The sequence below is a fragment of the Sorex fumeus genome, unplaced genomic scaffold, assembly GCF_029834395.1.
Source record: "Sorex fumeus unplaced genomic scaffold, SorFum_2.1 ptg000030l, whole genome shotgun sequence".
Lineage (NCBI taxonomy): Eukaryota > Metazoa > Chordata > Mammalia > Eulipotyphla > Soricidae > Sorex > Sorex fumeus.
Window position 1 is genome coordinate 17052049 of NW_026606087.1, and position 15690 is coordinate 17067738.

A 15690-nucleotide genomic window follows, 5' to 3' on the forward strand; every position below is an offset into this window, starting at 1 on the left:
TGTACCCCCACCCTGATCCTCTTGGAAGCCACCAGCTCCCCCAGCACAGCTCGAGAGGGCTGGGAGCAGGGCCGAGCACGGTGCCAACTGTGGCTTCGCTCCCCACGGAACAGAAGCTGGGGGGGGGTGAGGAGCAGCTTGTGGGAGAAACCAAGCAGGGGTGCGCCTCCCCCTGTCAGGCAGATGGGCGCCGGGAGAGCAAGCCAGAGCCCCTTCCTCCCGCCTCCCCCTCCTCCTCCACCACTGGCCCCCGCAGCCAGCCGCTCCGGAAAGGTCAGGCACCTCGGAACCTTTAATTCCATTTTAATGAGCTCAGGAGGCGGCCCCGGGACACACCAAGATCTGTTCATTTATCTCCGCCCCCCACGTCGGCCTCTTACGGAGGTGGCGGTCACCTGGCTGGGATCCAGCCTTCCCAGCAGCGATTTGGGGGTGCTAACCTTCTACTCCTCAGACAGGACGAAGATCTGGTTGGGAGGGATTTTATTTTTTTTTAAAGCATCTATTTTCATTGTTGTTTAGTTTGGGGGCGTAGTTGTTGGTGTTTGTGGGCTACTCCCTGCTTGATGCCCTTGGTCCATCCTGGCAGTGCTCAGGGGACCCCGTGGTGGCAAGGACCAAACCCCCATTTCCTGTGCTCAGGACAAAGATCTGTCAACCCAACTCACCTGAAGTGAGTTGCACGTCACCCCATCGCCTGACTCAGCTGAGGGTGGGCCCACGCAGCCCGTGGGAGGGGAGCATCCTCAAGCCCCCCCCCACCCAGCTCCTGCCACTGAATCTGTGAGAGTCAGGGTCACCAGGTTTGGCAGTGCCTCTCGGTTCCTTCCCACCCCACTGTTCCTGTCCCCTCAACCCTGCGTATCCCACAGGGCACCCTGGAGGAGGCAGGACTGGGCCGGCCAGGGCTCCATCGCAGGCAGAAGGTGCCCACGGGGCTCTACGACCCTCCAGGAATTGTTAAGGAGGCAGCAAATGGGATCTACCCACAGAGCTGGGGCACCCCGGAATGGGAGAAGACCAAGAATCTTTCTGTACCCCTCCCAGCCCCCCAATCCCAGCCCAACTCACTGCTTGCTCTCTCTCAGTGCAGCACACACACACATGCACACACACACACACACACACACACACTTACACATATACATGTGCACCCTGAGCAGTGTCTCTTACCAGGATGACAGCTGCCACAGCCTCGGCCTCCTTGTCCAGCAGCGGGATGACCAGCACTGAGGGGGAGAGGGCAGTGAGGTAGTCCTGCAGGGCCGGGACCCGGGGAGGGAGACAAAGACAGAGAGAGAGAGAGAGAGAGAGAGAGAGAGAGAGGGAGGGAGGGAGGGAGAGAGAGGCCGGGACAGCGACACACAGAGACCCCGAGGCCCAGAGAAGGGGGGCGGGTCCTGAAGTCATCGACATCCCTACATCAGAAGGTGCCCCCTCACGCGACAACTTCCTCGCGATCCCTGGGAGGGAGGGAGGCAGGTACGGCTGAACACCCCTATTTTACAGATTGGGAAACTGAGGTCTTGAAAGGGGAAGTGACTTGCCCAAGATCCCCTGGCAAGTCAGGGCTCCTGCCTCCCAGTCTTGTGCACTTTCCACAGCGAGACAGAGGACAGAGACCTAGAGAAACTGAGACACGAGGCAGAGACGTGGAGGGCAGGGGGCACGGAAAGGAAGGGGTGGCGGGGAGAAACAGCATGACAGAGAGCAGGACAGCTCGGGTGCCGCAGGCATAAGCACATCCTCCCTACAGCCACGAGGGCCTGCAAGCCCTAGGATGTACCAGGCCCTTCACATGCGACAGCCCCTCTGCTGGGTTCTACTGTGCCCATTTCACAGGTTGGCAAGTCGAGGCTCAGAGAGGTTAGGTACATGAGAGAGAGAGAGCGTTGGATGGACTGCGAGAGATTCAGAGCCAGAGAGAGAGAGCGACAGAGGTGACGACGGGCTGGGAAACCCACGTGCTCTGGGCCCAGGGCCCGCAGCCCCGCTAGCCCAGCCTGGTTCCGTCCTTACCTTGGGTGTCAGGGGCCAGCGGAGCCCCCAGCTCAGCCAAGGGCTTCCCCAGTCGGTCCGAGTTGACCAGTCCATTGCAGGTCAGCCTCTTCCTGGAGGTCACTGCCTCTCTGAAAAGGGTACACGAGCCACCTGGGTGAGCCGAGGACCTTAGAGGGTTGGGCCCCACCCGGGAACACAGCAGGTGGGGTCCCGACACATCACTGACGAGATGGACCCTTCGGGCCTGGCCTACGGGGTCCCGTCCTTCCTCTACCCTTGTTTTTGGTTTTTGGGTGCTCCAGAGTGCTCATTCCTCGGAGGCTGAGATTGCCCGCAGCCCAGATTCAGTTGGGCAGCACCCAATTTGCGGCAGGCAGGCACGAGTGGAAACGTCGGGGAGCCCCTGCGCCCTGGCTACAGGGACAGACAGGCCCAGTGCAGCCTCCAGAGTCTTGCTGGAGGACCTGGGCAGGAATTCCCTAAGGGCACTCGCCCCCTAGGACAGGGGAGGCCACGGCACTGAGCCAGGCTGCCCAGTTAAATCCTCTTGTGTTCTTTGACCCCCGACGAGTGGCCTGACCTCTCTGAGCCTCTGAGCGAGAACGTGGTAGGGAAACCATCGTCCTCCTCAGAAGACCATTTGCTTAGCAACGTCTGTTGCTCAGTGGAGGAGAGGCCCCCAGACAAAACCATCAGAAAGTTTCTCAGAGGTTGCTCCAGGCAGAGTCCCAAGAATTCCTGTCCAGAGCCATAGTACAGCAGGCTGGGCACTTGCCTGGCATGCAGCCCACCTGGGTTCGATCCTTGACATCAGAGCCCCTCCAGGAGAGTGATCCCCGAGCACTGCTGAGTGGGCCTGAAAACTCCTGCCCCTACCGTGGTTGAAGGGATTCCTGTCACCATCTCCATCTTCAGCTGGAGAAATTAAGGTGGCAGGAAATCCCCCAGAGTCCCCCCACGAACCTGCCCATGGCCCCAGCACCTACACTTTGAGCCTGACCTGCAGGGTGCGGCTGGAGGGGGGGTGAAGGGAGAAGGAGGGGAAGTGTGGAGGAGGGGGCAGTGGGGGCGAGAAGGATTGAGCTGCCCCCAGCCCAGCCTCTGGCGCTTCCTGTTTAATTAAGCGTCTGATTCTTCACCAAATGTCACTCCCTGATGATTAATCGTCTGCACCTCTCCTTTCTGGGTGCCTATCTCCACCGAATGGTGCTTGTGAGGCAGGGTAGAAGCCCGCCCGGGGGACCTGGGGCTCTGGTGTGTGCACGTTGGGGGTCCCCGGGGAGCCCTGCAGACCTCAGGTGCCCAAGGCCAAGGGCGGGGGTCGCTGGCCCAGAACACAGCCTCCAGGAAGGCAGCACCCAGCTGGGAGGCTCCGAGAGGCCCGCGCGGCTCTGAACGTGACCGATCTCTCCAGGATCCCGGGACGCACCAGTTCCAAATCCCTAAGAACCATGACGCGTCCCTACTTCCCACCTGCACCGCCTGGGCCTTCGGGCCTGGCCCGCGGGGCCCCGCTCTTCCTCTGCCCTTGTTTTTGGTTGTTGGGTGCTCAAGAGTGCTCATTGCTCGGAAGCCAAGGTTGCCCGCAGCCCAGGTTCAGATGCTCCTGAGGGGTTGGAGGTCTCACCCAGAGCTCCCGCGGGCCAAGCACGCGCCCCTGACCTCTGAACCATCTCCTTCCGGCCCCGGGCTCCAGTTCTGCCATCTCTCAGTGAGGCAGAGGCGTGGGACACCCGAGGGCCAGTGAGGCCACTTCCGCGGCCCCTGGCTGAAGACAAGGCTTCGAGCAACTGGGTGACCCCAGATGCACCCTGGACATTGGGGAACCACAAGGGGGCGCTGCCGGCCCTGCCAGCCAGTGAGGGCCACAGCCCATGCCCAGCCCCACCTGCGGCCTTTCTTCTGCACCAGGCCCTCCGCGCCTTGCATGGTGTCATGGCTCTCAGCCCCTCACCAGCGCCAAACCCGAGGCATGGGAAGACCTCCTGGAGACCCATCTCCGGTGTCCCTGGGGTGGCCCTGCACAGCCTCAACTTGTACTCTCCACTTCTGCCCCCAAAGTGCCGCCCCCACCCCCACCCCGGACCCTGGCAACCCTCTCCCCGTTCCGTGCGCACCTCACTGCCCCTCCTCACAGTAGCTCTGACCACTGTCCCCTTCCCACTTCCAAGATACTGCAGAGCCCAAACATGACACCTGAGCCCTGGGCCTGCAGGAGCCTCTGCCCTAGCTCCATGCCCCACCCCCACCCCCAGCCACCCTGTGGGTCACTTAAACCCACCCTCCTGGGGCTGCAGTGCATGCTGTTCACAAGATACGCCCCGAGTCTGATTCCCAGCACACCACTGAGACACCACCAGCCCCGGCAGAGCTGGGCTGTGTCATTGGGGGTGGGTCCCAGCGCTTCCAAGCACCCCTGGGGAAGCCGCCCCATACACCCCATGCTGCAGGGGAAAAAAAGGCAGGACGGTATGCTGCATGCATGCAGAAAGCTCGAGTGTGCTCTCCAACACCACCAGCGACCCCCCATGAGCACCGGGCAGGAGCAGTCCCTGAGCATTCTCAGGTGTGGCCCAAATCCTATCACCATGCCCCCTCCACACCCCCCCAAACCAGAGCCATAGCGTGTTTCCCCAGCTGCACACTGCCTCGGGAGCCTTCCACGGGAGGTCTGCCCTGCCACACGCAGACCTGACTCGGGGTGCCCCGCGGCCACGTGAGCACCAACCGTCACGCAGAGGCCCACGTGAGCGCAGGGCCAAGGGGCACGACAAAGGGAGGAAGGGCAGCCCCGGCCTTTCTAGGGAAAGGACGGAAGTGGAGTCCCAGAAGGCTTCCTGGAGGAAGGGACGCCTGTCCTGGAGGAAGGGCAGAGGTTGTCCGGGCAGGCCACGGAACGGCGAGTGCAAAGGCTCAGAGAGGAGCCGGCAAGTCTGCGCCATGTGGACTGGAAGGAGGCTGTCACGGGATGGGGAGAGCCAGTGTCCTGGGGTGGCGCCAGCAGGGTCCTGCGGGTGGCAGGACCCAGGGAGGGGCTTGAGCTGGAGGGCGGGGGTGGATAGTCAAGTTCAGGTTTGACTTCAGGCCGAGGGGGAAGGAAGATCTGAGAGAGCAGAAAGCGGCCTCAGCACGGCCCCGTTAGGCCCAGTCAGCAGCAAACACCACAGGACCCGCCCAGCTGGGCTGCTCGACCCCCAGCCTGGGCACCCAGCCTCTGCCCCCAGCTGCTGGCCCCAGGGAGCTCCAGTGGCACCCACAGACCGGGATTCCCCCCTCCGGGGTGGAGGGGGCTGTGTGCCAACACCCTGCTTCCGACCCCACCCGCCGGGCGGTGGTAGATGGGGGGGGCACGAGGGGACTCCCCGCCCGCCTGGGCCAGCTGTCCAGGTGCGGGCTGGTGACCCAGCACAGCACCGGGGCCATGGTGTACCCTGGCAAAGACAGATGGGCGCAGAGCGCGGGGGACGGGCGTGGGTTTATGGCCTCTCCGTCCTTTAGCAACTATTTGCTCAGCCGAGATGAGTAAAGGGAACGGCCAAGCGGGGAGCCGAGTGTCCGGCTCCCCGGCCCCTCCGAGGGCCCCGTCACCAGGCACCCCTTCCTGGAGCCATGGCCTCGCGCTGCCCCTTCACCTGTGTCTGGTGTGGGGGTTGGTCTGGGGTCCACGTGATGGAAGGGTGAAACTCGGGGCTCCTGCCCTCACAGCCACCTCCTGTTCTTGGAGCTCCCACCCCACCCTGTGACACCCGGCCCACCTCGCCCCCCACCCCCACCCCCAGCCCAGGCGGGGAGCTCAGACAAGCAGCTCGGGCGGGTGTGGGCGGCGTCTCGCTGCAGCTGGAAGGTTCCAGGTCTGCTGCGCTCAGCAGCGGGTAATCAGCAGCTTGGAGATGGCAGGAGACACAATAAGGAGGAGGCAACTGGGGCAGGGGCCTGAAATAGGCTGGGAGACCGGGGGTGGAGGTGTGATGTCAGCAAGCAGGAGGTGAAGCCTCCTCGAGGACACCGCCCTCAGGCAGCCTTCCAGGATTCCCCGTGTTCAGGCCCCGGCAGCCCTCAGGGTTCAGAGCCGAAAGACCCCTCTGACGGCGTGTGGAGAGGGGGCAGCCAATGGGCGCAGCTCAGGCCTCTGTCCTCACGACCCTGTGTGGTCTGGTTTTGTTTGCTTCTGGTGTGAGGGCCGCCCCCGGCATTGCTCAGGGCTTCGTCCCAGCTCTGCACTCAGAGGTCAGCCCTGGCAGGCTCAGGGATGGTACGGGGTGCTGGAAATTGGGTCGGCTGTGTGCAAGACAACTGCTGTTGGCACGGCCCCATCGCCTGTCTGAAGTCGTGGTGCAGAACCGGGCTAGGGGCTGCACAGGGCCACAGGAGGGGCAGACGCGGTCTGCACAAGTCCAGTGCAGGGCCGCTGGTGAGGGGCTGCCGTCCTCCCTCCACCGCGTCAGCCCCATCCCTGCCCCAGGCCCTTATCAGTCTGATGGTCGCACTCCACGTCCCACCTGCCCTGCTGTGTGCCACCCGCCCCAGGGCCTCAGCCTCAAAGTGTACTGCCGCCACACCCATTTGATAGGAAAGAAGATGGAGGCTGGACACAGGCCTCCACACAGTGACCACAGGACCACCAGCCGGTTCTGAGCACCTCCTGTGTGTGTGTGTGTGTGTGTGCATGCATGCATGTGTGTGTGCATGCATGCGTGTGTGTGCATGTGTGTGTGCGTGTGTATGTGCAAGCATGTGCGTGTGTGTATGTGTGCACGTGCGCGTGTTGGGGTGTGGGGCTGGGTGCTCTGGACCCCTGTCAGCTGCTGTGCTGACAGGCCCTTTCATCACCTCCATCCTGTAGGTAAGACCCAGCAGATCCTCAGACTGTCCTGGACGGGTGTGCGGGGTCCCCAGCACTTCACGCACCGTGGGAGGCAGCCCTCACGGCCCCCGGCACACCAGGAGGAGCTCCGAAGGTTCCCAGCACTGCTGAGCCCTGAGCACGCTGGCAACAGGCCATCCTACCCTGCCCTGACAAGGGCCTGACACTGTGGCCCCTGTTGAAAATGAAAGTAGGGGCTGAGGCATCAGTACAGCAGGAAAGGCATTTGCCTTGCATCCGGCCAGCCCTGGCATCCCATATGGTGCCCTAAGCACCGCCAGGAGCGGTCTTGGAGCACAGAGTCAGGAGTAACCCCTGAGCACTGTCAGGTATGGCCAAAATAACAAAACAAAACAAAAGAGAGGAAAAGGAAAAAAAGGATAAGAAAGAACCAGGTACGACAGAGGCTGACTCCCATTCCAGTGCTTTCCCTTCCACGCCCCTCTGGTTCTCCCTCTGGAGACCATCCTGCTGGGGGGACCTAAGTGTAGTGGTGCCCAGCAGCCCTGAAGCTGGGGGCTGGAGCAGGCAGGATGCAGCTTTCCCCTGAGGACCAGCCCGAGACCTCCCCCAGCCTGGTCCAAGCTGCCCCTTTGATCCCGGCTCCTGGGCCGCTTCCCTCAGCCTGGGCTCGCACCCTGCAGCCGTGGCCCAGGTGGCCACCAAGAGCCAGCATTCCTGCCCTCAGCACTCTCGCGGGGCCATTCTGCTCACGCCAGGCCTGTGCCCTTGGGCACGGTCCACCCTGTTCAGCCGCCTGATGAATTCCGAGGGCTCCAAGGGAGGGGCAGGGGGCTGGGGACGCGCAGAGCAAGCAGAGCCCTGGCCTAAGATTCCATGACCACCCACATTCTCTCAGAGAGGAGAGTGTCACAGTCGCTACGGAATGGGTGCTCAGTACCTCACGTGGATCGGCTCATTCCACCCCCCCCAAACAGCCCTCTTGTGTTTGGGGATCACCCCAGCAGTGCTGGGCAAGCAGTGCTGGGGTTCGAACCCAGGGCACCGGCATGTGCCAGCCCTTGGTGCCATCCCCCGGCCTGCATCTCCTTACAGCAGCAGACAGAGGCCCAGAGAGGTGGACAGTGCTGCCCATGGCCTAGAGCTCGCTGCTGGGGAACTGGGGTTTGAGTCCAGGGCGCCGGGCACCAGGCTGGCTCTAGACACCGGCTCACAGCCTGCCCACCCGTCCAGCCCAGGCTGTGAGCATCCCCACGCTTCTCCAGGCCCTGACACCCCAACTGCTCTCAGGAGCAAGTGACAATGCTGTTGGGCAAACACCGTCCCAAGAGACTTTCCCCTCCGCTGGAGCTGGGAGCCAGCACAGGGCCCTCTGGGGCAGGGCACTCCCTGGGCAGAAGAAGCCTAGCCTGGCCCTGAGAACCTGGCTGGCACAAGAGGGTGACAGGGCAGAGGGGGCTCACCGGATTTGCCCCTCCTGAGGCAGCTCATGTTGGGGGTCCTCACACACCAGCCGGGACTGGCCGTCCAGCAAGTAGGTGTAGACAATTTCCTAGGACAGAAGGTCAGATGGTGAAACACTGGGTTGCCCACCTGGCACAGGTGCCCAGTGGTCTCTCTCTCTCTCTCTGAATAGAAATTAATGTACATTTCTTACCTATACCCCCAAACCTGGCATGCACACATGCTCGCTCGCACACACACACACACACACACACACACACACACACACACATTTTCTTGCCCAACTCAATCTCGGCAAACAGTAAGCAAGTATCATCTCGGGCCCACGGGAGGGAAGGAGCTGAGGATGCCCCAGAAATTTCCCGCCCATCTTTGGGACACAGACAAGTCAGCCACACACTGTGACACAAGCTAGGAGGGCGTTCTGGAGGCCGTGATTGTCCAGCAGGGTCTGCAGCAGGGAGGACACCCTTCCTGGTGTGGGGGACAGGGAGGAGACTGGCTCCTGGCTGCCGAGGAGGTATGTAGAGATAAAGAGCTGGGGTACTTGGTACACTGAGCGTGAGGGTCTGAGTTCCTAGGGATGAGCTAGAGGGACCAATCAGCGGGGAATGCTGAGCCCGCCAACAGTTTTTTTTTCTTTTTGGGTCACACGCTGCGATGCACAGGGGTTACTCCTGGCTCTGCACTCAGGAGTTACTCCTGGCGGTGCTCAGGGGACCATATGGGATGCTGGGAATCAAACCCGGGTCAGCTGCGTGCAAGGCAAACGCCCTACCTGCTGTGCTATCTCTCTAACCCTTACCAATGTTTCTGACTGATGACTCCACCCCACCGGGCTGCCCAGAGTCACCTCAACCCAGCAGGAACCCTGCCCTGATGCTTCCTCCAGGCAGGACTCCCCAGTTCTGTGCAGCCAGGCATCCCGCTGACCCCTAGGTGCATAGTGGCCACTCTGCGCCCACTCTGTTCTGCAGGAGAAAGGGGTCTCGGGGAAGGTCAGGGGCAGGTCTCCATGGCTCATGCACACCCCGGGCAGGGGCCTCGCGGGTCCCAGGGCAGGGAGAGGCGGTCAGGGCAGAGCCTTCCGGAGTCCCTGTCTCCATGCTTGTGGGGGGAGGGACCCAGCCTACAAAGGCGAGGAGAAGCCCCCACCCCACACAGGGCCCCCCACCCCCAGAGGGGCAAACTTCCGCGTGTCCGTCTGTCTCCCGCCCCCTCGCGCTCAGCCCCGCAGGATAAAATTAGCCCGAGCTGACTGCAGGGAAGGGGGTGCCGGCTGGGCTACGCCATCTGCACGGGGCTCGGGGCTCGCTGCTGGCACAATGGTGCTGATGAGAGGGCCAGGTGCTGGGCGGGGACCTCCCCCCACCTCTTGGGGCGCAGAGCTGACCCCAGCTTCTGGGGCACGGGCGATGACTCCCCAGCTCCCCACTCCACCGGGTGTGTTTGCAGGGGGGAAGGGAGCGAGCGGGACTCCCTGCAGCTGGGCTGCCCTGGCCCTTGGCAATCTCCTGGTGGCGGAGGGAGGGGCGGGCACCAGGGAGCACTTTGCCATGTCCAGGAACCCAATTCCTGGCACAGGCTCTCCACAGCCTAGCCCTGGGGACACACTCAGTGCAGGCACATGCCCAGGGCACCCAGCCTGTGAGCATGGATGGACGGGCCGGCCGGACAGCTGCCTACCGTTCCATCTGCCACCGCCCTGTCTGCGTTTCCAGATGTGCATGTGCCCGGGGACAGATGTTGCCTCCGTCCCTTCCTTCTCCAGGAGGAATTATTTTTGGGTGTCAACACCGCCCCCCCCTACTTCCTACCAATTTCACGCCCAATAAAGCTCCCTCATTAGCCTTCCTCCTGGGCTCTGAATGTCTTCGTGGAGGAGGGTTTTTCCAGAAGGCAGAGTGGAGGGAAGGGAAGGAGGATGTGGGGGTGGGGAGCCCCAGTTGCCGCTGGCCCCTCTCCTGTGTGACCTTGGGGAAGTGTCCTCCCTCTCTGAGCCTCTGGGGGCTCATGCATCAAGCCCAGCCAGGAGGCACGAGTCGGGGAGAGGAGGAACGTTCTGAATGGGCTGCAGTGCCCAGAGCAGAGGGTGTCCAGCATGCGCTGGAGCAGAAGGAGGGCATGTGGGCAGTGTGCTTCCGGCCCCTCATCTGCCGGTGCCCCCACCACCAACCCCAACACACCCCAGAGGCGCAGGGGTCTGGGGGAAGGGTGGGGGGATGCACTGGCCACGGGAGCCCGAAGGGGGGCACAGGCCCTGTCTAGGGCTCAGAGAGAAGCTCTGCCTCTCCAGAGCCGATGCCCACTCTGGAATCCAGTCAGGGGGACGCGGCCACTCAGGCTAGGCCCCCAGGCAGCAGGGAAGTCCTTCCCTAAGTCCCCCGCTGCTGTGGATGTTCCCGCACAGACTCCACCACGTCCTCTCGCTCTTTCCTGGGTGCTGTGATCTTCCCAGTCAGCATCAAAGTCCCTGCTTGGCTCTCCCATGCTGGGATTCCAGTGTGAGAGCATCCTTCCTCCAGGAAGCCCTCCAGGAATACTCTCACGAGACCTTGCAGAGGGGCAGGCTGGATCTCTTGCTTCTCAAGCCCGGGTGAGGCAGTGCCAAGCAGGGCAAAGATCTGAGGAGCAGCAGGGAAGGCGGGGCGAGGCACCTACCACTTTGGGCAGCACAGCTGAGAGGGCCTCCTTGATGGCGCGTCGCAGGCCCGCCCCGTCGATGGCCGAGCCCAGGTTCAGTAGCGCATCCTGGAAGAGAAGAAATAGCCGTGAGGACATTGGCCAGCCCCATCGGGGAAGCCCCTCCTGCCGCAGCACCCTGAGCTCCCACTCCTGGCTTAGAGCAGGTCCTGGGGCTCCCAGACTCGGGAACCTCAGGACATCGGGATGCCCCGAATCCGACAAGTCTCTGAGTCCCAGAGTGCCCAAGTCCCCTCATATGTACTATTAATGCTGTATATTAATTACAGATTTATGATTATCATATCATTCGATGACACCATTATGTAATAAAATCATAAATTATATAATTCAGTGTATTGATTAACGCTCTCCCTGCCAACTTCTCAGCTCCAACGTCTTTCCCTCTCCCACCCCCACCTGGTCATCAGTCCAAGTAGAGCTCAGGACAGCGGGGAGGGTATTTCCCCTACATGCACTCAATCCGGGTTCGATCCTCGGCATCCCATATGGTCCCCCGAGGACCGCCAGGAGTGATCCCTGAGTGCAGAGCCCGGAGTAACCCCTGTGCATCACCGGATGTGAGCCAAACCAACCCACACCCCTGACAACAAACAAACAAAAAACAGAAGGGCCCAGGACTTAGCAAGAACAGCCAAGAGGCCAAGCCTTGACTAGACCCCAATCTCGAGTCCTGGCATACCAGGGAAGGCATGAGCAGCCATATGTAAGGAAGTGTGTTGTCACCACCCATCCAATCTGCACCTTCCCTTTGTTTTCACAGCCTGTCGCTGGCTCTCAGTCTCTGGGCCATGGGGGCAGCGAGAAGGGGCCTGGCAGAGTGGACAGGTGCAGGCTGGTGGCAGCAAGATCCCCAATACACTCCCCGCAGGGCTGGTCTCCTGTCTCATGTTTTCAGCCTAGTGATGGGCTGGGCGTGAAATGCAAGAGGCCAGAGGCTGGAACCCGAGAGACAGCACAGTGGGTAGGGCGCTCGCCTTGGACGCGGTTGACCTGTGCACAAGGTTTGATCCCCGGCGTCCCATCTGGTCTCCCCAGCACCATCAGGAGTGATTCCTGAGCATCGCTGGGTGTGGCCCCCACCAAAAAAGAAGTCAAAGGGTGCTGGAGCGCCCAAGATGAAAAAGTCACAACAGAGCCAGCCCTGGGCATGAGGGGAGAGTGGCATTAACCTTGACTGCCTCCAGCCTTGCTCAGGCCCTGTCCTTGCAGAGCCGGAAAGGGGACAACAAAGCTCCCTGCTCCTCACTCTGTTAACTCGGCCGGAGCCCGGGGGATCAAAGAGGAAGGTGATGGAGCAGGGGACCCCGGGCCAAGGCAGGCCTGTGACTCATGTCACCGCTCAGCCGTGCCGGCCCTCCCCACCAGCCCTCAGATGTTCCCTCTGCTGTCTGCCCCATGGAGAGCTGGATCTGTGCTCAGAGCGCAGGACGGGCCAGGGCCAGAACATGATCAAGGGGCCCGACCAAGTGCCCAGGCCCGATCGCGGCCACCACACGGTCCTCTGAGCGCCACCAGGGAGGAATCTGGCCGCCCCCCCCACACACACACACGCACACTGTGGCCCAAACTATCCTCACCCAAATACACAGTGATTAACTGGAGGATAACTGAGACACAGCTTGAGAGGGAGGGTCTCCCGGGGACCCCGAGCACGAGCCCATTGGGAAAGGGTGGCTGGCCAAAGCTACAGTGCTGGGAGCACCAGCTAATAAAGCTCTCGTGGAGGTGACTGTGGCCTCACTTCCACTGTCAATGGCTGTCTCCAGGAGGGAGTAAGATGAGACTTGTCCAGAGGAGGGGACCCACACAGGAGGGGAGAACCGGAAAACCAAGCACTCCGCGAGATTAAGAAGGAAAGGGAGAGGGTGCGCAGAATACACTGGGTCCAGGAGACGCACGACTCGCAGTCTTGGCTCTGATCTTTCTTCTGGCAAGGCCCAGGGATAGCTTAGGGAGTGAGTGAGTGAGTGAGTGAGTGTGTGTGTGTGTGTGTGTGTGAGAGAGAGAGAGAGTGAGAGAGAGCGAGAGAGTAAGAGAGAGCGAGAGAGATCTCTTTCCAGGTAAACTCGGACTACACAAACAGAGGCCACAGGGAGAAATTGTGGAAGCAAGCGGGTGTGCAACAATGGGGTAAATGCCTGTTTTTCAGGGCATTTGTGGGTGGGGGGACCCCTGCATTAGCATCACGAGGAGGCTGGGGTCGAGCCTTCACCTCCAAATGCCACCCCCACCAAATATAAAGTAACAAAATAGCAGACTAACACCCAAGAATGGCCGAGATCAGTACCAGGAGGATTACTCCATAGCTTAGAGGCCAGCCGGGCATTCTAGGGGAAAGGGCAGCTCAGATAGAGAAGGGAGCACCAAATAAAGGGTGTTGGGAGGATCCTCCCAGGAGGGGAGAAGCATGCTGAAAGTAGGCTATAGACCAAACATAATTGCCACTCAATGCCTCTTTTGCAGACCACAGCACCCAAAAGGAGAGAGAGAACAAAAGGGAATGCCCTGCCACAGAGGCAGGGTGGGATGCGGGGGGGGGGGGGGCGGGGAGAGGGATACTGGGATCCGTGGTGATGGAAAATGGGCACTGGTGGAGGGATGGGTACTTGATCATTGTATAATTGAAACCCAAGCACAAAAATTTGTAAGTCTACAACTGTACCTCCTGGTGTCTCACTAATAAAAATTAAAAACAACAACAACAACAAAAGCAAATGCCACCCCCACCAGCATTTTCTCAGCTCCAGTGTCCACCCCCACTTCCACCTGGCCCTCAGTCCTGGGTTTGCAGGAGGGGATAGCAGGAGGGGATTTCTCTGCCAGTGCCCACTTGGCACAGCCTAGAATCCCTCTCTCCCCCCTCACCTTTCTGTCTTGGGGCTCTGTCTCTGTCCTCAAGAGGGGAAGTCACTGAATCTAATCAAGACAATCCCTCGGGGACGAAGCGATAGTACAGACAGCAGGTTAGGTGTCTTCCTTGCACACACCAGCCCGAGTTCAACCCCAGTCGTCACCAAGCGTGACCCTGAGCACAGTCAGGAGTCAGCCCTGAGTACTGCTGGGTATGGGCCCCAAACAACAACAAGAAAGACAATCCCCACACGGGTGGGCCACTCCTCCTCACACTTCCCACTCTCAGAACCATCATCCACCCTCAGCCGCACAGCCTCCTAGAACCCGCAGGTGCACCCGGGCATGACTACCTCACAGCCCGCCAAAGCTCAGCGTAGACAGCACCCCACAGCACACAGTGTGGCTTCCAAAGATCCCCGCTTAGGTCTGCCAACTGAAGCCATTCAAACAAGGAAAACCCAGATTGGGACAGGGGTGGGGTGGGCTGGAGCGATAGCACAGCGGGTAGGGCGTTTGCCTTGCACGCGACTGACCCGGGTTCGATTCCCAGCCAGGAGTAATTCATGAGTGCAAAACAAGGAGTAACCCCTGTGCATCGCTGGATGTGACCCAAGAGGCCAAAAAAAAAAAAAACAGATTTGGATGGGGGTCGGGAGAAAGGGGCGGAGCAGGGGCACAGAGGCTCTGAGGGGTCCCCCTCCATCAGAGAGGGGGTGTCTGCTATGTGTGCGCTGTGGGGCTTGGAAGAGAGGAACAAGGCGGGGAAGCACATTGAGCAAGGCCCCAGGCTGGGCACAGTGGAGTCTCCCCATTTGACAGATGAGGACACTGATGCCTCTCAAAGAAGCCACAACATCCCAGGCACAACCAAGTCCAGAACCTCCGGCCCTTCTGCTCTACGCTGCCTGCTCCCTGGCCAGGGGCTCAGAGAGAACGCTGTGTCCTTTGTTCTCATTGGTGGGCTCTCCACCTGCCCTTTGCTTGGATTGGGCGGCGGCCTGACCTGTCCTTTACCACCATTGGTGGGTGTCTCACTGGCCTTGGTTCCGACTGGTCTGTCTCCCCATGGCTCCCTGAGACCAAAAAGAAATGATTCCACCAGGGAGCAGAGGGCTGGCCGGGGGCAGGAGAGAGAATCTGAGGGGAGGAGTGGGAGGGAGCGAGTTCCTGAGGTAGGGGTGCGGCGTGGCTCAAGGCCCAGAGGCCCAGAAGGAGAGGAAGAGCAGACTCAGGCGCCTCCACACTCGTGTTGCTGCTCCACGCACCGACCTACCCACCACATGCACACCCTCACAGCCATACGCACGCAGAGGTAAAGCACACCCCCATGCACTCACATGCACACACACACGCACACACATACACATACACACACTCTCACACACCTTCACACTTTTATGCATGCACACACACACACACACACATTTTTTTCTCTCTCTCTCACCTACAAACACACACCGCCCAGGCTTTGAGGGGGGCAGAGATCACGTTTCGTAGGCTGGCAGCTTCTCTGAATGTGCATCAGCATAAAGATTGGCATGACCACCAGGCCCTGCCCAGCACCAGGGAGAATGCAGAGCAGCTTGTTTAGTTTGACGGGACAGGGGGCGGGCAGGTGAATGGTTGGAAGGAGGAATGAAGGATGCGGGGGTGGAGGGGCTGGTGAGTGGATGGGTGGGTGAATGAGTGTGGGGGGTGAACGAGTGGGTGGGTGGGTGACCGGATGGTTGGTTGGGTGGATGGGTGCATGGGTAGGTGGGTGGGTGAGTGGGTAGGTGGGTGGGTGGGTTGAGTGGGTGGGCTCCTGGAACCGATAGCATTCTCAGCTCCCACTCCCCCCC

General features: G+C 60.9%; 1 protein-coding gene across 1 annotated transcript in view; it reads right to left on the reverse strand.

Moving 5' to 3' along the window:
* Nucleotides 1-15690, reverse strand: part of PDE2A (phosphodiesterase 2A) — a 94769-nt gene that overhangs the window by 16001 nt on the left and 63078 nt on the right. The window contains exons 3-6 of the mRNA XM_056115989.1: nucleotides 10952-11041; nucleotides 8290-8378; nucleotides 2020-2129; nucleotides 1174-1229 (exon numbers count right to left, since the gene is read on the reverse strand). Of these exons, the coding sequence (XP_055971964.1) occupies nucleotides 1174-1229; nucleotides 2020-2129; nucleotides 8290-8378; nucleotides 10952-11041 (345 nt within the window). The remainder of the gene's footprint in view (nucleotides 1-1173; nucleotides 1230-2019; nucleotides 2130-8289; nucleotides 8379-10951; nucleotides 11042-15690) is intronic.